Source organism: Colius striatus, chromosome 9, assembly GCF_028858725.1.
Source record: "Colius striatus isolate bColStr4 chromosome 9, bColStr4.1.hap1, whole genome shotgun sequence".
In the NCBI taxonomy this organism is placed as follows: domain Eukaryota; kingdom Metazoa; phylum Chordata; class Aves; order Coliiformes; family Coliidae; genus Colius; species Colius striatus.
Genome location: NC_084767.1, coordinates 30336825 through 30360336, shown reverse-complemented (window position 1 = coordinate 30360336; position 23512 = coordinate 30336825). Strand labels below are relative to the sequence as shown.

Sequence of the window (23512 nt, the reverse complement as noted above, 5' to 3'; positions counted from 1 at the left end):
GAGAATATGAGCTATCTTGCCAACAAGTGACAGGACATGTATTTCTGATGGCAGAGTGCCATACAGATGTGGTTTCTGTAGGAATCTCAAACCAAATCACTGCTAGAATTTTTTTGCAATAAATTGTTTGCATTTTTCTAGCTAGCACTGTTAACAAAATTAGACTAGTTATTTGTACAAAGGAGATGCTGAAAGAAGAAACACATTATGTATAGTTTCATTTCTAGGCACTTTTTAGGTCATATGCATTGGTTTCTTTTTAAATAAAGAGTCAAAGTGCTTTGCTTTGTTCAGGATTATACAATAGGAACCAAAAATCTTTTCCCTAAACATACTTTAATGGTACAGTGCACTTACCCACAATCAATTCTTTTGAAAGGGCCATGGCTCAGCAGAGATTTACACATCAGAGAAAAATAAGTATGTGTATCTCCACAAATTAATGTGGAGTTTTTTACCCCCATGTCAGAAGAAATACCACAAATTGCAGTTTGTCTCACTGCACCTCCTCATTAAAGTTCCTAAGCAGCTAAAAAAACAACCTTGAAGATTGCAAGGTCTCTGTGGAAGTGTAGCAACCTGTACAGATATGCCTGAATCCTCCTTTTAACAGTGGCCTGCTACTCCCTGATCAGTCAATCCTAGAATTAGCTGCAAGCTCCAAGGCTGGGATGATACCACCGCTGTCCTAAATCCAGTTCTTGGCCTTTACTGACCTGCTTGGTAGGTAAATACCCTGTTGGTGAACAGCCTAGGCTTGGCCGCAGCAGGACTCCATGATCCTCCTGTAAGCTCACCTCATGATCTCTTAACCAGCATTCAGGTATCAGCTCTGTGTTCACAAAGTGAACAACCGGACTAGCATGAAACTTTAGGCTACAGCAAAAGGCACTACACATCAAAGGGGATAAAATGTTGTTTAAGCTTGTAAAAGATGGCATAAGGCAGTCTACATAGCACTTAACTTTATATACCTACAATATCTGAAAAGCATATTTTAAATGTGGTGAGATGTTACCAATTTTAGCAGAGAAAAAAGTGACCATCTTGATTCTGAAGTTCAAATAAGCACCTACAGACAGGTGGGAAGACAAGTAAGGTCATCATAAAGTAAGTTCATTTTATATTGCTACTGTTTGAAAACACTGTATATGTAAAGAAAACAACAACAAAAATTATTTCCTAATCCTGTATTTTTAAAGGTAATGTGTCTACTTAGCAGGTGTCTGAATCCATGTAAAAAAAAAAAAAAACATGGAGAAATCATATTTGTCCAAGACAAATTAGTCTTACACTCCTCATGACTGGGCACTCTATCTACTTGAAAGAAAAATCCATTACTATTACACAGTCAAAATCTCCCCACCAAAGTTAAAATTCAACATTTTCTCAATTCAGCCTACAGCTCTTGAAGTAGATTTCTGGCATCTGGACTCCAGAAGCCCTTGCTCTGAGATGGCAGTGTGGCCATAAGATTTTTGCCATTAGTGATGAATTCTACCAAGATAAGACTCTCATAATACATACAAGAATCAGTGTTGATTACTTCTCTGGTTGGAAGATCATCTCACAAGAGAGAAGAAAAAATTTGGAGATCAATATATTACTATGTACTCAATCCAATATGTAAGCAAGTACTTACTTTCAGAGAGTGTCGGAGAAACTTTTAACTCACAGATTTTATTTTTAAAGTCCTCCATTATATCACAGAAATTTCTACAGTTGAATAAGTTAGCTGAGCAGAAAGATCTTTTAGCAAGCAACGGTGTTAATTTAGCAAGCAATCGTGCCTGCTAAACAAAACTGTGAAGAAAGAAAACCTGAACATTGCCAAAGTTCAGACCCAAGAGGGCCATGAACTAACGGGAGCTTATTTGATCTAATTAATCAGCTGTTAACATTTCAGACAATGCATCTGCAAAAGTTACAGATGAAGTGTGAAGGTAAAAAATTAATCAGAATAAAATAACTTCCAGAACACGTAACATCCTTTTAACCTAAAAGTTGACACTTAAGGAATATGCATAAATTTATGGCCACATTTAGACACATCCAAACACTGATCACTCAAGTCAGTCTCCTGAATATGTGACTGCAAAGTCAGGTGGCAATCTCACAACACACTGGAAACAGAGAGTTTCAGATATCAGAAGTAACACTATATGACATTTAACAACTAGAGGCTTTCAGAAGGCAATCTGGACTTTGAAAGAAATAGATTTCCTTGAAAACAGACTACTTACTTAACAGTGCAGTTATAAAAGCTATTGCTAACAATTACAGGAAAATGCTGTGAAATGCATATATCAGGATCTAAATGCGTGACACAAAGAGTAATTCACCTGAACCTCTCTTTAAAATAAGGATGAACTAATAAAAAATCATTTGGGGGGAGTGGTGATTTTTGTTTGCTTTAATCAACACAGACCTTTTGAGGAGAGACACAGCTGGTACCATCTGTTTTGAGGCAGAATGAAAACTAAAACTTCTTCAAAGTACTTACATGTGAGGACTGAGTTCATAAAAGTTTCGGTTTCTGTATTCTTCCACTTTCTCTGGAGTATAAATGGGTAGAGATCTATATGGGTTTATTGATATCACCACACTGCCAATGTATGTCTGTTGAAGGAAAACAAAAAAATTATCGTACATTTTTACTTACTTCTGCAGCTTATTGATTATTCCCCCATTTAATATTTATGCAAAACCACAAAACCATATTAATTATAGTAATGAATAAATGTGCATATACACTCTGAAACACCTTCTAGATATCTCTCAACCGTCACTGCTGGGTACCAGGTAATGATTTCTAGATAACTGAAAGTGTTGTAGGAACACTTTTTAAAAGAAAGCCCAATTGTATAGTATTTATGTGACTAACTCAGCTTGGGGAGGGAAAGTAAAAAGGACACAGATGTTCACAAAGAACTAACTCCATCTGCATGGTAAATATCACATGAGCTTTGTTGCTGCCCTCAGGCACTCACACAAAACCAAACTATGTAAAGGCAAGGCCAGAATTGGACTGCGCTCTGTCACCAGAGGAGGAGTGACAGTCTCTTCAAATCCTCAGGCAAAGAAAAGCTTCACAGAGAAGAAACCTGGAGGCTAATAATCTCTGACAGATTTCTGTCAAGGGAGAGATTTAGTGTCAGGATTCAAGTCAGTCAAAGTTCCTCAGCGGTGTGAAGCAGAAATTGTATGCCCTGATTCTAACATAATTGCCATTAAACCTGCAATGCAGATGGAGTAAAGTATAAACCATTGTTTTACTCTGTTAGGTCCTATTTACTACCAAGCTGACTGAAGACCAATACTGTACACCATGGCAACCATGCTGGTACGTCACACAATTACTTGCCTTTGTCAAGCCTACTGACAAGTTCCACAGTCTTCCTCCAGCTGCAAGAAGTGCATTCAAATATACCTGAGTGACAAAAAGGCCAAAACCCCATTCCACTCTTCCTGCGGATACTGATAAATCATTAATTAAATCCCAAGTGTTTGGTATCTTTCCACAAGTATGAAATAAATAACATCTGGTGAAACACAATTTTCCAATAGCCAGGGACCCTGTGGGAAGTGTAAAGACTGTACATAAAAGCCACAAGTTCTTGTCATTTGGATTTTGTCTGCTAGTAACTACAGAAGAAAAACAAGGGTTCTTACTCAGATTGATGATTTTAAATTGCTTCTTTGCAATGATACCTTAGTGCCTTGCAATCACTATTCATACTTCCCCCCACAATTCTTCTTACAGAGAAGTGTTGCAATATCCATTTTTAAAATGGAACAGAGGCACAAGGAGCCTGAGTTACTCACCAACAGGTTCAACAGAGCTCTGAATTACCTCCAGAGATGCAGTCTCAAATTTAAAATATTAATTGCTGTAACCCTTCCCTATCTAACTTTCATGTCTAAAGCAATTTTCTGCTAAATATAACCAAATTTAGTCCAAAGCAGAAAGTCAGGAGAGCAAGATTTCCCGTTTTCCATAGCACACATATGTTCAGGAAAGCTGTGAACTAACGTGGCATTTACTGTCCCACTTAAAGCAGAGTTGAACAAACTAGACTGCCGAGATAAAAAAAGTAGCATGTGGCTTCCAGAGAGTCTCGTTGTTGATCCTTGTGGTGTTTTACTACTCACAGGATGAAGCAGAAGCAGCCACTGCTGACAATTCATTGTACAACTGCTGCCACAATGAAACACAATGCCTCACTAGTTTGGCTCAAGACTCACTATTTCTAAACAACATATACTTTCTCCTCCCCTTTGGAACTGGCCAGAAGCCTTCCGCAAGACATTTCCCTCACGCATCCCAGCCCAGAACAGACCAAATGCTCTGGAAACAGGCTGGTTTCACACCAAGAGCCCATGCAGAGTGCTGTGAAGGGGAGCAAGCCTCAAGGCCCCTCACATCTTGCCAGCCAGGATGCAACTCCAAAGAGGGACAGCTCCAATCTGCCTCATACCACAATCCCAGCGGGTAAACACCCCCAAAGATATTCAGATACAGAGTGCTGATAAAAAACCACAAATAATTAAGATTTTTGCTTCTTTCATACACATACCACAGTGTGTGCTTTTATATACATTCCTGAAATAAAAAAATACTTGTTCTAGTTTTGTGGTCACCCTCCCTCTAAGGACGAAAGTGTTTTCCATCCACGTCTAATTTCTTCAGCTGAACAAGAAGAAAATGCAAATATTGTGTTTCTACAGTGTTTGGTTTTTCAACACACATGGCTTTGGCAAGTCTACATATTCTTAGCGAGAATAATAGATACTCAAGAGTAAGAAGCTTTCTAGTCTTCATAAGTGCATGGCTACCAGTATTAGGAGTCTTTCTTGATAAAACATTAGTGTATTAGTCTCTTCCTAAATCTTAAGAATTTGTTAGTTCAGCCTGTTGTGAAATCAGTGCTTGAAAGTGTCAGCAGAAGACAGATGAAGGCCAGGTACTGAAGATCATACTCTGAAACAGGAGCTCTTTGGAACTTGAAGGCTTGCTGTGTTCAGCTATTCTGCTACCATAATAGCATACCATTTAATTGCTAAGTTCCTTGAAGTAGCTTGAGATGTCAATATAAAAACAGAAGAGTGAAAGTGAAAACTTTGATTTTTCATTTTGAATACAGACATTCAAATGAGATTTATTTGGAACCATCTCTTCATAGCAAAACATTGCTTAGATTATATATTCAGGGAATTGAAGTCAACTATTTATTGTAAGACATCAACAAATACAGATCATTTCCTAAAATACCAATATTTCAGAAGGTCAAATGACTATATAGAAACAGACCATTTTAAACACCAAGCCAAATCATGCAAAGATCTCACTGGTTTTGCTGCAATGCTGCTCTAATACACTTCCTCTTCTAAAAATGACAATACTTCAAAGCTCATGCCTAATAGCTACTTGCTACTGGTGGTCTGTGAGATTGTACGTAACGGGGATAAACAAATCCGGAAAATAGCTTTCCCACATAACATCTGCCTTCCCACCAGAACTCTAATATAAACAAACAAAATAAATGGCTTAAATCCTTAAGCAACAAGCACAGAAACATTCCAGTGCTGAAAGCAAAATGTCCTAGAGTAGTGGGAGACCATATCCTTGCACCCCAGGGACTAAAGAGATCCTTAATTTTCCCTGTTTAAGGAAAAAAATGAAACCCCAGAGGAATGATGAACGCACAGAATGCTGTCAGGAGATCTGATTTCCTTCCTAGCTTTGACATAGTCTTGTTGCGCAAGTCTGAACAGGATCTGTTGTCTCCTCAAGTTTTACTAACCAGAGACTTGATAACACCCTTCCTCCAAATTTATAATTTATTGCAGTAACTCACAAAGGTAAATTCTACCTCCTTGGCGTGTTTGTCCAGAATTCAAACCAAAAGGACTCTCACTCATCATTTATCAGTGTATCTATCACATAGCAAATCAACGCTCCCATGAGATAACATTTCATCTGCAGAAAATAGCATTCAAATTTCTGTCAGGTCAAACAACAACACATTCTGCATTCTCCACCAAAATAATGCATACTCCTGATTCCTGTTCAGTAAAGGTTTAACATCTCAAGCAGGAAGAAAATTCTAAATCACAGTTTAAACTGGAAAAGCCGTTGTTACACATCACTTCAAAGTACTGTTGGAGATGCAATGACCAAGACACTTCAATGCTCAATTTTTTCCCCTCTACTACTGAAAGTCAACATAAATGCTTGAGGCGAGATGGTACCACTACTCCAAGCTTGTATTTGCCTTGCAAGGCCTTCTGTGCCTTTCTAACCCAAGCAGCTTTAAGACTGGCTTAAGAGGAAGCCTGAATAGCAAGATGAGGTGAGGTGAGACTCCTGTTGCTTGGGAGAATCTACAGGCAGCAGCCTCTTCTTAGTCAAGCACTGGTGAAATCTATTGCTAGAAACTGGCAAACTGCCTGAAATGCCTGTGGATTTTTTCAGCTAAGAGGTTGAAAAAACTTACAGAGAGCTCATCAGAAGGTCTCAGCATGTGTCTGCAGCCAGTTCACAAGCATAGCACCACAGTGAAGTCTAATACTCAGGGAAGAGACAGATCAGGCCAGCTCAATAATGGGAACTTTTAGAAGACCACGAGTAGAGTTAATGGGAGGACACTTCACACTATGGGACACAGTATATTAATAAAGCTATATTTTCTCCTATGGGCCCAGAAGATTGAAAATTGCAGCTGCAGAAGCCAGAGAACATTATCAACAGCAACTGAGACTGCAACACAGGAGCTTCAGAGCTGGGGTTATCATAACAGCCCGCTCCTTATCTTTTCTGGATCTATGACATGCTTTGCAATGTGTCTTCTTCTAAAGAATTTAAAATGATTAAGCAGCTACACAGACTTGCTGCAAACCTTTTGGAAGTGTACCCTACATCACCTTCAGTAGCTCTATTAAAAATAGACCCACTGATTCTTACTCATGGTAGCCCATAACAGCCCAGAAAAATTGCTGCAGCACACATCACTCCTGCTGTAAAACGTCCAATTGCTAATGTAACCTGCAAATATGATGAATTCTCGGGGACCAAAAAGGTTGCTCTATTTACTTATTTTTCACACCCCAGAGCATAAAACCAGAAAATAAATAAATTCTACTTTAAAAAAAAAAAAAAAAATTAGTGTGGTTACCAATCCTTCCACTTATGCAGACCAATTTTAATACCCTAGGTATGCATAATGCACATTGCTTCACTATTAATTATGCTTGAATGTACTGAGTTCCTATCATTTTGAACAGTTTCAGATCATACCACTAAAACAATTGATCAAAGATCAAAGAGAACTGTGATTAGATTTTATTGGAACAAATAGAGATCATTTTCTTTGCAGGGGGAGGACTGTGTTTTGGTTTTGTGGGTTTCGTATTTCCAACATATTATTCATTTTCATATGTATTTGCCTGAACTGCTGTGGTCCTGGATCTTGCCAACTCATAAGCCCATATGCTGCTGCATGCTCAGAACAGCTGAGGCCAAGAAGGTTGTAGATGCAGAGGAAGCCTGTACTTGCATGTTCCCAGTTGTCTGAACAATCTCAAACTCAAACAGAACCTGGCAAATTTAACACTGCATTGTTAATCCATAACAAAGTTTTTTAACAAACACTAGCAACTAGATCAGTACCTTATTAAAATATCATATCGTATTTGAATAGTCATGCTGTGTGCTCAAATTTGTTTTTCATTGTGGTTGGCCACAATAAAATAGCTAAGTGCACCTACTCTGGTCTATTGTCTTTTTCCAGTCTGAAACACTCGCAAACTTACATGACACTATGTTTGAAAAGAGTAATGAAAAAAGTAGCATCAATACTAAAAGCAAAACCACCTTAGGCCAGACTATTATTACTATTTCTGGGGCTTTGATTTACTGTCTTACTGTGTATACTGATGTAGATGTTTACGTTGTTCAGTGAAGAGAAATGGGCTGGGTACTTGAAAAACACAAATAAAGTAGGATTTCACCTTGTAATACTCCAGAGTTTGCCTGCACTGTGTCATAACAGCACATACAAAATAAATTCTGTGATCCAAGCCATGCAGTTGCACTGTGTTGAGCCAATGCCTCCTGCTTCAGTGAGCTCGGCGCATAAGCCTCCAGGTACCACTTGAAAGTGACTACACAGGCCCAATCCCCAGGATCCCCAAGGTAAAGTGGAAGGAACAGGAATTAACTAAGTTTAATTTCCTTAAACAACAGCTGTGTGGATTTTCCCATATCCAATAAGGGTTGGACTCACACAGCCTCACACAACACCTAGTCCTTACCAAAAGAAACTTCTGTACTTTGACTGTTCTCATTAGTATTTCCCAACAAATACAGCATCTCTGCAAAGTTCCTGATCAGCTTTAAAGTTGCCATAATAATCTGTAAATTGCTATGGTCGAGAAAGCCTTTTTCCATTCTTCTCACTGGAAGTAAATCCAACACTAAAAATTTACTTTTCCAAAAGCTAGTCTACAGTAATCTGAAAATAGAAACCAGACTCTCATATGTGCTTCCCCCTTCTTTCTGTCTTTCCATATATATATATGGAAAAACCTCTCCTTCTCATTGATACTATGTTTCACTGTAGTTTTGATGCAGTCCTTTCTAATTATGTTCATATGAGTGAAAAAAATATAATACTGGATTTCTGACCAAACACAGCCTATTCCCCATGATGATTAAAACTCTATCGGTCAAGACCACCCTCTTGGACACAGCATTTTTGCCCCAGAAATGTAGTGGACAACGTCTGCATGTTGTAATAGAAAAACAAAAAGTAGTCTTGGTAAGCTGTTCTATGTGTTTAATGCAGTTATTAATCATGATAGGCAGCCTTGTAAAACCTGGATAGGACAGTAAAGACTATAACGAAAACTACTTAGTAGAGCTCATCATTTGAGGATGAGTTCCTCAAATTTGGAAACGAGGGATGCGAATTCAAGCAAAAGAAAAAACTGAGGCAACAGTATTCACAGTTCAAATAAAATCATCTTATTGCTGGAGGAGACAAAATTCAGCATTAGTATGTACAACAGTCATGTACCAAATATGTTGATGGTTGATATAATGACTCAAGAAACAGAGCTCAAACAGGTAAAACAAGGACAGAAACACACATCTGTATCTCAAAGCAGACAATCATGACATAGGTAACCTATGTCAAAAAAGGATAACACCACTGCTAAAATATACTTCAATAGGGGCTTGATCCTGCAAGTCACTGTGCAACAGTAGCAGTCTGAACAAGCTACGTGTAACTCACACCAGCCAGGATTGTGTCCTTAATCATACCGCAACCTGCTTTAGATCTGAGGTCCTGAACTAAGAGCAGAGTGTTTGCCACAGAAAGACACCCACATGGCAAGTTGAAGCGAGTACTGAAAGGGGATGGATGAACACAGATTATCGCATTTCTCTTCTGAGTTTCTTGAGGGCACAGAAAATTCTCTGCTGCTCAGTGAATATTGCTGCTAACCTCATGATCATTATGACACAGACTCTAACATTATTAACAAAGCAAATTAATCACCAAGGTAGCCTCTCTGACTACCTTGGGATGTTTTTACATAAACAAACACAATTCCTATGCAGGACACAATAACAGATGAAATTTGTAAATTAAATGATGAGGAAATTAACCCAAAGCAGACACACAAGTAAGCATTTAAATACTCCAGAATATCTGTCCTTGGTTGCTTTTGAAAAGATAGACTTGCTTTTGTAAACAAACAGGAGATGGAGACTGGATAGTATCTATGCCAAGAAACCATTGGTGAAAATATTAGTGAGCACACTCATTCCAAAATGTTTCGTTATTTCTGTACGAATAAAACATGGGAGGGAAGTCTCTTGCCACACAACAGCCAAGGTTAATATACATCCTTCCGAAGATAACCACATTTTTACAGTACCTGAACACTTTGCTTCTCTTTCTGTTATTCGTCAATCTTCCTTTTGTGATTTTATTTCCTATAATGTCCATTGAAACCACTCATAAATGCCCAAAATGTCATCATCACCTTAGTAAAGAAACACACATTTTGGAGCGGAGACAATACTGTAACAGTCCCTGAAAACTTACAGGAGGCATTTCCCACTCCTCCTCTTTTTTTTTTCAAAGTATCATATCAGAGGCAAAAAGGAATATGTAGAGATGATGACCTCTACACACAGCCCACAAAGAGGCATGTAATTTTCCATGGTGCTTATTCACGTTTTCTTACTCTTTCATGAAGATAGTGCATGCAGCCCTACAAGTAAGTGCATGCACTATGTTCAGCATTGTGGGAGCTGTACAAAGAGGAAAGGAAACAAAGCACTGCCTTAAGTAACTCTCCTCCCACAAAGCACTTCAAGGTTAAGAGTAACAAACCTGTTGGCTGCAAAAATCTTTACTTCTGACTCCAGGCAAGTTCTAAAGTTTGTTTTACTACAACAGGATGATGCAAAGGGACAGAGGACCAATGGGATTTATATCTACATAACAAAACAAAGCAAGATTTACAGAGAGGCAGAATGCTACTCTTAGATTTCAAGCTATCACAGGAAAAGAGGTGCCTTGGGCACATAAACCCTTGTTCACATCTGAAGCAGAAGCAGCAGGCTTCAAGGCCCTAGCCTGTGGCAGCTGCAACAATATTATTACTACAACTCAGTAGCTTCCCTCAAAGAGGAAAGCTGTTGAGGCACTGCTGGGAAAAATCATTCAAACTCATGCAGCCATCTCCCGAGGGAGGAAGAGAAGGAGATCTGAGGAAACTTGGGTCCCCTGGGCTCCCATTACAGGCACATGGCTGACTGCCCAGCTCCAGCTCTCAAACCATCCTGCCTTTTAAGAAATGACTCACTACACCTGCCACTCCTCAAACTCCCAAAGGAAGATCAGGCGTCCTGGCTGGACTTGCTGGATAAACACAAGTAAATCATGGAGGTACAAGAGAGCAAGGCCAGGCCTGGCAGTGGGATAGATTGTTCTGCGTGTTGCTGCAGAAGCAGCAAAGGCACAGACCTGCTACTGACAGGCATGCATACAGCAAAGACATACCCAAAACCACAGCAGACAGCAATCACTTGCAATCATCTTCAAAACTCAAGTGACTCCACTTGGCCTCAAAACCAACACACTAATGACCAACATGGTAATGAAATTGAGAATAAAACTGAACTTCAACAATAACTTGATAATATTATAATGAAGATTTTCCCCAGCAAGCTGCATTTGTGTTTCCCGTATCACAAAACTCTGTTCTTCACAACAGCAACAGTTATATGGAGTGATGGTCTCACAAGGCCAATGCAAACCAAGACAATTGGTCTCATTCACATAATTCTATCCCCTACTCTTTTCTTCCAAGTGTAGCAGCTGCAATATCAGGTGTGAGTGCAGCAGAACAAAGCTGCTATGCTGACATCGATTCGGTAAACTCCTAAGTACTGTAAGGTAGCTGAAAAGTACAGACAGACATAGTGGAGTAAAGTCAAGTCAGAAACAAAAAGGTTGCCGCCAAAATATTTTTTTAAAATAGAAATTAACAGGAAGCAGCTGAGCCTGTGAAACAAGCACATCACAGTAGCCACACCACCAAAAGGCAGCCACAAGGATGTTACCTCAAACAGCTAACACCAAGTTATTACACTGGAATGCCAAATATTTCATGTTTCAGTGATAATACAACGTGTGTTCAGTACCATAAGGCTGTTACTGCCCAAAGCAGCCCACAAACTCCATACACAGAAAATACAAATTGAATGCTGATATCACAGAATGGTTCTGTTTTGTTGTAAGAACAAAAAGCAAACAAACATTTTTTTGTAAAGAACAAAATGTTGACCTCTGCAAATTTGAGATGAATTCAAGAAACAACATAACTGTGGGGAAAAATGTGCAGGGCAGCAGAATAAAGCTGTGTCTGGCCTCTAAAGGCTGTCTCTCGTGAGCCTACGCAGATCCGCTCTCCTCCAGACTTCTCACACTTCCCTTGACACTTCCACATACCTCACAAAACAACAAAACCAAGTATAAAAATGTTTCAGAACCATATATACACTACAATTTATCAGAAATCTCCTCCATCCATGAGTCACCATAAATACACTTGTAGAGAGATGCCCTCCTCTCATTTGTCAGCATCCCAAAATACAAAGGAAAAATAACCTGCTGAGCTGGATTGGATGAGCATATTTCAGTCAACTTAATAAAAAAAATTGTTCAGGGAAAGAATTCAACAGAATTAGTAAAAATTCATCAGTCACATACAAACTGAATTTTATTAATGCATTTCAAGTTTTCCAAGTGGTTTCCAGGTCACATGTTTTAACTGCTCCCTGGAACCTTCAAATAAGCAACATTGTGGGTTTTTTGACTTGCAAACTGCATTGCCCATGAATCATACTTTACTCTATAAAATTAAAGAAAAACTCTCACAGGCTTTTGTTCCTAGTATTTTTTTTTTTAGAAAGCAATGTAAATTTTATGAACAAAAAGTTTAAGGATATAGTAAACAACTACAGCTTTCTAATGAGATTTTTCTTGGTCAGACATACTCCAGACATGACTAAACTCCAAGATTACCAATTTCAATTAACACATGCATGTTACCCAGGGAGCCCTTCCCCCCAAAGCCACGCAGCATGAGATGACTGCAGAATCTGGTGGTCTTTAGTAAAATATTTGGCCTAATTCCAGCTCCACCAGCCTTCATGCTTAATTTTATAGGCACAGCTTCCAGATTTGTGCTCTGGTATGCAACCTAACACCCAAGTCCATTAAGCTTCCCATCAAATACACATATAATCAAACAACAGGTAATCAAACTGTAGTCTGTTCTCTAACTGTTAAGAGTACACTCAATGCCCTGCTTGCAGGATGCCATGAAACTTAGTTAATTTTCATAAAGGGCTTATAGTGGCCATACCCAGGATGGTACAACTGGGCTATCAGGGGAGCCAGATCTGAATGCTCTTGCCAGGAGAGCTCTTATGGAGAAGATCTGGAATTTCAAAGGTCTAAATGGTGCTGGCACTAGGATCTCTGACATCAAACATTCAGAATCAAACATAGCTACTGTGAAAGAGACAAAGAGAAAAATTGTATTCTCTTCCATCTTAATGAGCCCATTTATTTTGTCATCTTTGGTTATATAGGGAGATACATGGTACCATTCACTGGTGGCTCGAGCTGACTCACGTATCATAGAGTCACAGAATAGTTTACATTGTAAGGGACCTTTAAAGGTCATCTAGTCCAACCCCTGCAATGACCAGGGACATCTTCAACTAGATGAGGTTGCTCTGAGCTTCATCCAACCTGATTTTTAATGTTTCTAGGGATAGAGGATCTACTACCTCTCTGGGTGACCTGTTCCAGTGTTTCACCACCCTCCTCATAAAAAACATCCATACATCTAGTCTAAATGTTTTCCTACTTTAAAACCATTACTCCTTGTCCTATCACAATAGGCTCTACTAAAAAGTTTGTCTCCATCTTAAAAGCCTTCTTTGTTGGTTTACCTATCAAGACTGGCTAATACAACTATGCAGCATCTGGCCACCTACAGCATTTACAAGCTATCCATGCTACAGGTCTCACTCCTCACAATAAACCCTTCTGAAGGTTATAACTGCAACTCCATTTTAAAACTAACATATGTAGCACACATACAGCCATCGGTTTACAAGAAACTGTTTAGAAACTAGTGTTGAGTAAGCCTTAGTTTACTGCTGTAGAAACATTTCAATCCATTCATATGGCTTCAGTTTGACTTTATTTAAACTTAGACATATTTTTTGTTAATGCTTATAACACTGACATGACAACTGAACAATTGAGCCATGAAAAGACAAAACCATTCCTGCTGCTCTCTGAGAGGACCCTGAGAGATCAATGTGTATATAGTTTGTTAGAGCTGAAGAAATCTGCAGTCTTTGTAAAGCATCAATAGTAGCTCTTTAATAGTCCAATTTGGTTTCCCCAGGATAGCATGTGAACTATGGATTTTACATGGTGAAACAATCATTACTTCCAGATTTAACAGAGCCTTTACAGTGCTCATTTGAGTCTAAAAACAGAAATGCAAAGTGTTAAGTTTGGGGAGAAGAGAGTAGGTGGCAATAAGGAGAAGGGAGAAAAGAGTTTGCACTTGAATATTAACGTTGTTGCAGTGAAGACCATTCCAACTGTTACTGTTTAAAAAGATTTCTAAAATACACAGCAGTGGCATGAAATTCCCTGGGCAGTCAAACTGAATTGATCAGAAAGAAGATAACGTTCCCCAAGCAATTTGGCAAATAAAACCACGCAGTTTCACAAACTAACTCATAGATTTCATAGCAGCATGTGCCACAAACATAAACATCTATTCTTTCCACCACTGAAGCAGTGAATGCATTAATACTTGCAAAAATCTGCAACATTTTGCCTTCATAGGGTGGCTTCAGAAACAACACTTATAAGACCTTAAACAAAAAAAAAAAAACATGATCAAATAAATCCACAAATAAAAAAAGGTAAACAATAGTGAAACAAACTACAAGTAAATGATTCAGGAAAAAAGCCCAACAAACCAACAACAAAAAAAAAATTAAAAATTCTTTGGTTTAGTTAGCAGTTCATACTTCTCAATAGGCAATGTTTATAAGTTTAAGGCAAAGTATCCTACCTTGTCTCAGAAAAGTGACACCTTGTATCACCTGCCAAAGCACATCATAGAGCTAATTACATTGCACCTCAGTGTCAGGCCCAGCTGAGTCAGGAACTGGGAAATACACCCTTCACTCTCACTGTCTCAAAGAACTAGCACATTAGAACAGACGGGGAAAAAAAACCAAACAGATAACCCATTTGTCATTCAAACTGATTTCTTTCAAGAAAAAGCTATCCAGTCAAAATTACGCAGAAACAAATAATTAAATACTTAACAATCCATAACAGTTTACAGGAAAACAAACAAACAAAAAAAAAACAAACCCAAAACCCCAAACAACCTTGAGAAAATCATTCCCATATGAATTATAGCAATACTTCTTAAGAAACTGTATGGTCTAGGGTACCCTCACAGAATAGGTTTCTCTCCTTAATGCTTTAAATAAAACTGTCAAATATGACTCAAAGATCAGACAAGGTAGTTCTATCTTCTTCAAACCCTAGATAAATACCTTAGTTCCCTTTCCTCCTCATATTTTCTTGAGTTAAAGTGGAATGAGATAATGCAGTACCACACCCCTTTAGTGTAGATATTAGGAATATGCCACTGACTGGAAAAAAAAGTCTGAATCACAGAAGAAATAGCCACTGCAGCTGTTAAACACGGGGGACATGCCAGAAGCAGGACCAAAGAGCAGCAAAGAGGAGTCTGATATCTACCCTAGGGTTATCAAGAGAGAGCAAACTACGTCTTCAAGGAACAAGCAAAATTTAAGTAAAGGTATCTGGAAGATATATTTTTTTTTTAACCATTGTGTAAGAAATCTTTCCACAAATACAGATCATTCTGGTTTCTTTTCCAACAAGGTTTTAATGGATAGTGAGAGTCCTTGTCATACTTTAATTTTCTGGTTAATTTGAATTGTCAGTCCAAACTTAAGGCACAAATAGATGGAGATGATACAACAGCAGATAGGTGTGACTGTTTTTTACGAAGCTAATGCCTCCAGAAAAAGGAACAGGCACAGTTGAGCAGGAAAATTACTCAGGGAGAAAGATGAGGCAGACAATGAATAGCAGAGGTACAAAAGCACAGACTACAACTAAGGAAGAGAAGAAGCAAACAAACACAGATTCTTCCGTACTGGAGGATGGAAAGGCAAAAGCATAATGAAACCATGCAGGTTCAAGTGCTTAGCAAGAAGGAAAAATATAGCAACACTAAAAATGAAAAGGGAGGGAGGGCTAAGTTATAATTAACTAGAGAACACATCTACTTGATTGTAATAAGCTGCAGACACAACTGCTTGCAGATCATAGCTATACTTTGCCTTAAAGATTTCAGTTTTACTCTTAAAAGACTCATGTTTCACCACTGTTCTTGGAAAGTCTCCACAAATCATCAAGTTCACATAGCCCCAACAGTACAACAGATATGATACTGCACCCATTTTAACAAAAATGGAACAAAGAGAGATGAAGCAGGAAATGAAAGGCCTAACTGGAACCACAATTTGCCTCTTCATTCCCTGACCTTGTTTCAACTATCAGTTCAAAAAATCTTTTCTATTGATCATCACTCAGAGATTAATATGCCTGAAGATTTTTATTACTTTCACATCTGTTCAAGCTCACTGTTTCTAGCTTAAAATCCAATCATTCCAAGAAACATAGTTTTTTTGCAAACCAAAGATAGTAGGCAAGATCTAAGCCAGCCCTAGCATATTTCAAGCATGCATTGTTTCAATATCAACCTGTTCTAACATCCTGGAAGTGCCTTCCCTAAGAGTGAATTATTTATAACTGTAATGTCCTCTAACAACAGGAGTATCAAAGTTATTGTCATCATCCATTCTGGAACTGTTTTTTATGAAAAACCACATGGTGCAATGGGGAAAGAAAAAATATCCCAATTGGACAAGATCAAACGCTTGACTATGGGACAAGTAAGGTTTAAAATATCCCTAATACAATAGCTTATATTCAGGCATTCAGCCTATGTGTATCCTTATAAATAAACACATATGTTAAGAATGGTAACATAGCTCCTCATAGAATATTATTTGTTAACATATACTCACATATACTTCATTGTGATCAAAGCGTTTTTTCAGATTATTGATGAATGAATCTTCATCAAGTGGCTCTAAAAGAACCATATCTCCCACACCTATCATGTCATCCAACAGTGATGTCTTGACCTCCATATTGGCCATTTTCTCCTGCAAAGAAAGAAACAAGAATAAAACAAAGAGCAAAGTTACTTCAAAATTACTCTGATTGCTTATAGGCATTATCCAGTAACACTGTTCAAGGAACACAAGTTAAAAACCCATTGAATGACACTGCTTTAAAATTATTTTTCCAAGAACGTTCTCAAAGTCATTCTATCTACCCACATAGTCCACAGAATTCTAAAACTTTAACTTCTAACAGTCTACAAGTCCTTTTGGTCCACTACACACTAAATATGAAACTGCAGGAACCAAGAATGAAGGTTCCAGTGGGCATTACCGGATTACTTCAATACAGTGTTCAAATATAGGCAAACCCAAGTTTCAGCAAAAGCTTCGTAGTCTCTAGTGTATCAAATTAGGGTTTAAATCTGTCAATACTCTGATTTCTTTCTCATCCTTACTTGCATTTCTCCAACTTTTAAATGGAAACTAAGTGAATCCACACAGAGACAAAAAACACACTATTTTATCACCTTAATTCCTGAACTCTGTACTCAAGAGTGCTTCTGTTCCTGTACAGTACTTCCGGTTACATGAGGTTAGCAAATTACTTCATTTCCTAACAATACTCAATTTAAGTTATGGATTTATTTGTAATTTTATTGCTTATGTTTTTATTGGGCAGCAACAATCCAGTTGACAAGTGGAGACTCTGCATCTACACAACCAGAGTGGCAAAAGGCAGAAGAAGCTGGGCTTAAACAGGAGACCACAATCAAACAAAGTAACCAAGTCTGATAAAGGAAGTAAATCAGACAAAGAAGTCAAGGTCAGGCCAAAACTTGACATGTATTTGATCCTCCCAGTCTTTTATCCTTCGAATCCAAACACTAGAGAAGATTAACCAATTTCCTCAAGAACTTCAGGTGCGCAGTTATTGCTTTCAGCTTTCATGACAAGACTGAAGAATGAACGTATTAGCAGTGGCAACAAGCAAACAGGGACTCAGAGGTGAGAGAACAACTTTACTGACAACAGACACTAAGAACTACACAAAACAACAGTTAAACTTCATTCACCAGTCAGCTGTAATCTCTCAGCCATTAAATGCTATCAGGCTGTCCTTGTTCCCCCATCAATGACACATATTTGAATTGTAATTTTTTCCCTTGTTTTTTGAAATGCTTCTGAATAGCTATTTACCTTACATAATCAGTCTTAACTTGCCACTGTAGCTATCCATCAGATAATTAATTTAAAACAAGTAAAGCCTTTTTCAAGTAAAGCCCTTGCTTCTAGCCACAGCATTATTACAGGTTATTTGATTTTTTTCAGCAGTGAGTGACATCTGAGGGATAGTAGATCAAGACTCAAGCCGTGTTTGATGTTTTTCCAAATACAACGAAGAGAAGCGCAGCTCCACAGGCAGCTAACGGAAGTCATACAATCAGATCTCCAAAACCTGAACCAAGCCTGGGAATTACTAGAAACTCTCATGGAAATGCAAATAACAGTGCTGAACTATGGTAATCAACCAAAGCTGAGTCAACTCTGCTAAACAAACAAAACTGCATTTATTTTAAACAAAAACACAGGACAAATATTTTTGGAGAGAGAGACATTCTTATTCTTGAAAGTTTACCTCCCTGAATCACTCAAAAAATTTTAAACCCTCACAAAATCTTTTCGGAGGTATCACTTCAACTTCTGGATGCCATTAAGACAAATTCTTTAAACTATTGTTAAAATGACCTAATTACTTCCCATGCATTAACTAATGCTCAAATAATTTTTGAATGTTGAAAGAAAAAAAAAAGTCCTTCTCAAGTATGGAACTTATTTAATAATGAGTTTGTAGCTAAAAAAAAAGGGGGGGGGAGTGTAAAAAAGCCAATGTAAAAATCCTAATATGGGCAATTTCAACCTAAAAATTAAGTTCTAAGTAGTATACCTCATCTACCATTGTGAAATTACATACCACCTACCACACCTCATGCATCAGTGCTCAGGAATTTCAAAATCAAGAGCAGCCAAACCCATCAAGGACATTCATTGTATTCTCAAGCTCAGAGGCATGTTTTGCAGAAGACATACACAAAGGCACTATATCTACTACTAAAAGCTGAATCAGGAGGTGATATGCAAGTATTAATTTATCAATATATTTGAAAAGCCAATGGTTAATTTTAAGCTTGTTTTTTTTTTCCACAATAATTCAACATTATACTACAGTTGAAATATTTCCATTAACTTGCAAGCTAAAAAAGATACTAGAAATATAGGTGAAAGAAAAAATGGACAATATGCCTACCCATTAGCTAGCAATAGGACAAGGGGTAATAGGATGAAGCTGGAACACAAAAAGTTCAACTTAAATATAAGAAAAAACTATTTCACTGTGAGGGTGAGGGAGCCCTGGCACAGGCTGCCCAGAGGGGTTGTGGAGTCTCCTTCCTTGGAGGTCTTCAAGACCCGCCTGGACGTGTTCCTATGCGACCTGATCTAGGTGAACCTGCTTCTGCAGGGGGATTGGACTAGATGACATCTAAATGCCCCTTCCAACCCCTACCATTCTATGATTCTATGAATTCTCAAAATCATTTGCAATAACTCTAGACTTCGCTAGATAACCACTAAAGATTACCTCATACACTGATGTACGATTCATGAGTATTCTGCCATATCAATGCCAGTGGCCCTCACTTTGGTGCAATCCAATCCTAATCCCTGCTCTGGTTTGGCTAAAAAAAAAAAGGAAAACCCAGACAGTTTGTAGGATATTTTGGTTGTCTATCTGAGGTAACAAGTGACTGTTAAGAAAAGCCAACAATGGTTAAATATGCATTAAACAATTGATTTAATAAATAATTTAATCTACTAGAAGAATTTAATAGATCAATGTATATAGCATTTTCAAAACATAAATGCTAATTGTAAAAGCTTTAAAATAAAACCTCACAAATCAACAGACTACACAATTTAAAAAATAATCAAACCCTTGGTGCACTGCAAGACTAAACTTCAGTCAAGAGTTTTAGCAACACATCACTAATCCAAATCCATGTCCAAGTACTTGTATTTGCCATATTTTCCAAGACACCTTACAGCTCGAAATCTTTTCCCATTAGTGCTGGTGACAAGGTGCTCACCACAATTTAGAGAACAGCACACAAAGGCAAGCAGCTTGTAACTATAGATGTATTCATGCACCTTTAAAAAGATAAACGTTTCTCAAGAACTGCTTTTAAGAATCAGAACTACGACAGAGAAGGGACTAAAACATGGTCCCAGCGCCTGAGAGACCTGTAAGGATTGAAACAGCTGAGCTGGTGAGAGAGCAAACACTAGCAAACAGAAAACTAGGTTCCAGTAAAGAACCAGAATGGGTTGTGTCCTTTACAACAAGGACACGTTTGGCAATTTTCACATAAAGACTGCTGAACAGGGGATGGTGGATGGAGATATGGCTATGATGCTCTATTTGAACTGTGCTGTAATTTCAAACTGGAAATTCAATAAAAAATAACTTTAAAAGATAAGTGGTACTCTCTCGGTCTAACTACTACTTTGCTTTTGTGACTGTAACATCTCATTCTGTTGACTTCAAGAAAAACAAGTGTTGTATTACAGAATCATAGAATGGTAGGGGTTGGAAGGGATCTTTAGAGATCAGATGATCTCTAGAAGCAGGTCATCTAGATCAGGTCGCATAGGAATGTGTCCAGGCAGGTCTTGAAGATCTCCAAGGAAGGAGACTCCACAACCTCCCAAATAAGAATAAGAATAGAGTTGCAAATTATTAATATAGCAACAAATTAGCTCAGAAAAAAATCCAAAATTCTTGTAACACTTGCAGTCTGCAAATCAGATTCTTCCGCAAACATTCCCTGATATCTCTCACACTCACTTACCACTTCAGTCTTCTCCCAAATTTACCCTTCTTATTCCTAAAAGAAACATCGGCAGCATCTTAGAACATCTCCCATCCGTCTAGTCATTTTTTCTCCCTCTCTTTGGTGTCATATCTAGGCCCCAATTCCACAGAGTGAGAACATTTTCAACACATTTTTTATCTCAGAGAAATGAAAAATATTATTTAGTATTCCTTCACAGTTTGATCTGTTTTCTTTTGGAAAATATGCTTGGGAGAAGCGCTTTTTTTCAAAATGCTTTTTTCCCCACATATTCTCATGTTACACATAGCCTTTTAAAACACTGTTGTATCTACTTCTTTCAATGCCTGAGATTGCCATCCAGCCAGGTCACTTCAGTCTAAAATCTTCTTGTCCCTTTTGGACACAAGGATGGCAAATTAAAAATTACACTGTTCCACAGCCACAGCAGTCTTATCAGACAATCCAAAACAAAAGCTAATGAAAATTATAAATAGAAGATGATAGGGAGATTAGGCAAAACCCCAAAATCCTTGTACAATTAAGTTCACATATTCTCTAAGGGGGAAATGAAGTAATACCCATTATTGGCATACAGTATGTTACAGAATTGCCCAAGGTTTCCCACACCACCCTCACACAGTAAAACAGCAACAACTGTCAGCAGCTTCCTACAGATGTGCAGTTAGCACACATTTGCAATTTGCTGAACTGGAATTACCGCTGGCTGCAGAGGTGGTTTGTTCTTCTTTTGTGCCATTGTGACAAAAGTACAATTTCCCTACCATTAAAACTGACACAATAGATGTATTCACATATTCTTCAAGCACCAATATTTTTTTTTAAAGCCTTTGGTCTCACTACCAGCAATTCATGGTAGAAAATAGCCACCTTCTTTTATAAGACTTACGAGCAAAAACCTGCAACATCAGTAATTCAATCGCAGAGTTCAAACTCATTTAATTTTTCAGGTCTGATCCTGAACCCCTGTCATGCTGCAACTATGCTTGCCCACTCATTCCCTTTCTCTGTCAGGAAGCAATCAGCACACACAGAATGGGGACACTGATAGGCCACTCAAAAGCAGCTAAGCAGCTAGGGACACAGTGTCATTACCTGAACAGTACAAAACCAAAAGGGACTACAACAGTCATCTTGTACTACTCACAACAAGTCGAAGTACCAATTTAGCAAGAAGTGGGATTTAAATACATCTTGTTCTGTTGCCCAACAAGCCTTATCACTGACCTCTGACTGATGCCCCAAAGACATCAACACCCCAAACACCCCAAAGAGGTGTTTCATTGGAAACACCTTGGGCTGGTTCACCAAGTAAAATAAGGCAGACTCTGCAGTTGAGCTATTATACCGCCCTTTTCATTCAAAGCTAGATTTTCCAACATCAGCATGTTTAAAAAAATGTTAGCATGATCAAAAAAAACAATTTGTTTTTCTTTCCTTCCAGACTCTCTAACTCTTTAGTCTCTGGATGCTACAGAAGAGCAACATACACTGCCCAGCCACCATCTGCCAGGAACACCTGCACCCTCCTGCCTAGCTGTGCCTGCTCACAAATGTTCCTCTGTCACCATTGGCATGCTGAAGAAAAAAGCATGCAGAAAACAACATACATAACCTTGCAGTTCACTATTTCTTCCTGCAAGAAAATGGACCTTGGAAACCTGACACGCAGATTGCAGGAAGGAATGTTAATTGATATCACAACTGCAGTAAAATCACTCTTAAATAAAATGCTCCATCTTCCCTTTTGATTTGGCTAACATCTGAATATCTTCTGAAATCCTTTTCATCCCTTAGCCCCACTGAACAAATCAGTGTTCTCGAAATTGAAAAAGTTTCCAATTTATGGCTTTTGCATTAGCTAATACTTCTTATATCTTACCTACCAAGTAAGAGTGATTGACAGCCCTGTGCAACTTCTGTTCATTTTCTGTAGGCATCGAATATTACACGTGTGTAATAGATCCCTTGGGAGTATTTAACAACAAACAGGTCTGGTGAATTACAAAAGTACAATTCTAAAATGTGGTATTAGGGAGTATATTTGTATTAGACTGCAGGAATGTTTGCATTCAGCATCAGCTAAATGAGAACAGCTCTTTAGCAACATCAGATCAGGACAGATTGACTGCAGTTTAGATGATGAAAGATGTGCCCAGCCAAATTCCATAGGAAGAAGGAACACTGTGCTGGCTCCTGCTACCAAACACCACATATTTAGCTCAAGATTGGGTAATTTTCAAGAAAGAAACAGGCCACTTGAAGCACTGCTGAACAAACAGCTGGAATCCCATGAAGCAACATTATCTTTTAGTAATATAACAACAGAGGTTTAACTGCAGTTTAGAAAAACTGATAGTGTAATAATTAGACTTCATTAGGATGTGTACAAAATGTTTGCAGGGACGTTATCTCCTACTGACATAAACAGCAGCTGAAACTTTCTTCATTTCTTCGTGAGATCTTGGTGGTTGTTGCTAGAGTTCTTTGGGGTTTGTTGAAGGGAGAGGGGATATTGTTGAGGGGTTTTTTTGTTTTGTTGCCAGTTTGGGGTGTTTTTTAATTTTACTTTTACATCAGGTTGATTACAATTTACAATGAGCTTACAGTAACTAGTAAGTAGTAACTAGTAGGCCTCTTTGATGCCTCTGTTTATATCCTTCATGACCAGACTACACATCACTCTTTTGTCAAGTAAAAGCTGTGTAGTATCTCACCACAAGATCAAAATAACCTGAGCCATGTA

At 38.2% G+C, this 23512-nt stretch overlaps 1 protein-coding gene across 4 annotated transcripts in view; it reads right to left on the bottom strand.

Annotated features, from left to right (window-relative positions):
• Positions 1-23512, bottom strand: part of MYO1B (myosin IB) — a 113419-nt gene that overhangs the window by 80623 nt on the left and 9284 nt on the right. For all 4 annotated transcript variants that reach the window (XM_062002197.1, XM_062002198.1, XM_062002200.1 and 1 more), the window contains exons 2-3: positions 16757-16897; positions 2504-2619 (exon numbers count right to left, since the gene is read on the bottom strand). In XM_062002197.1, coding sequence (XP_061858181.1) covers positions 2504-2619; positions 16757-16891 — 251 coding nt within the window. In that variant the 5' untranslated portion in view covers positions 16892-16897. The remainder of the gene's footprint in view (positions 1-2503; positions 2620-16756; positions 16898-23512) is intronic.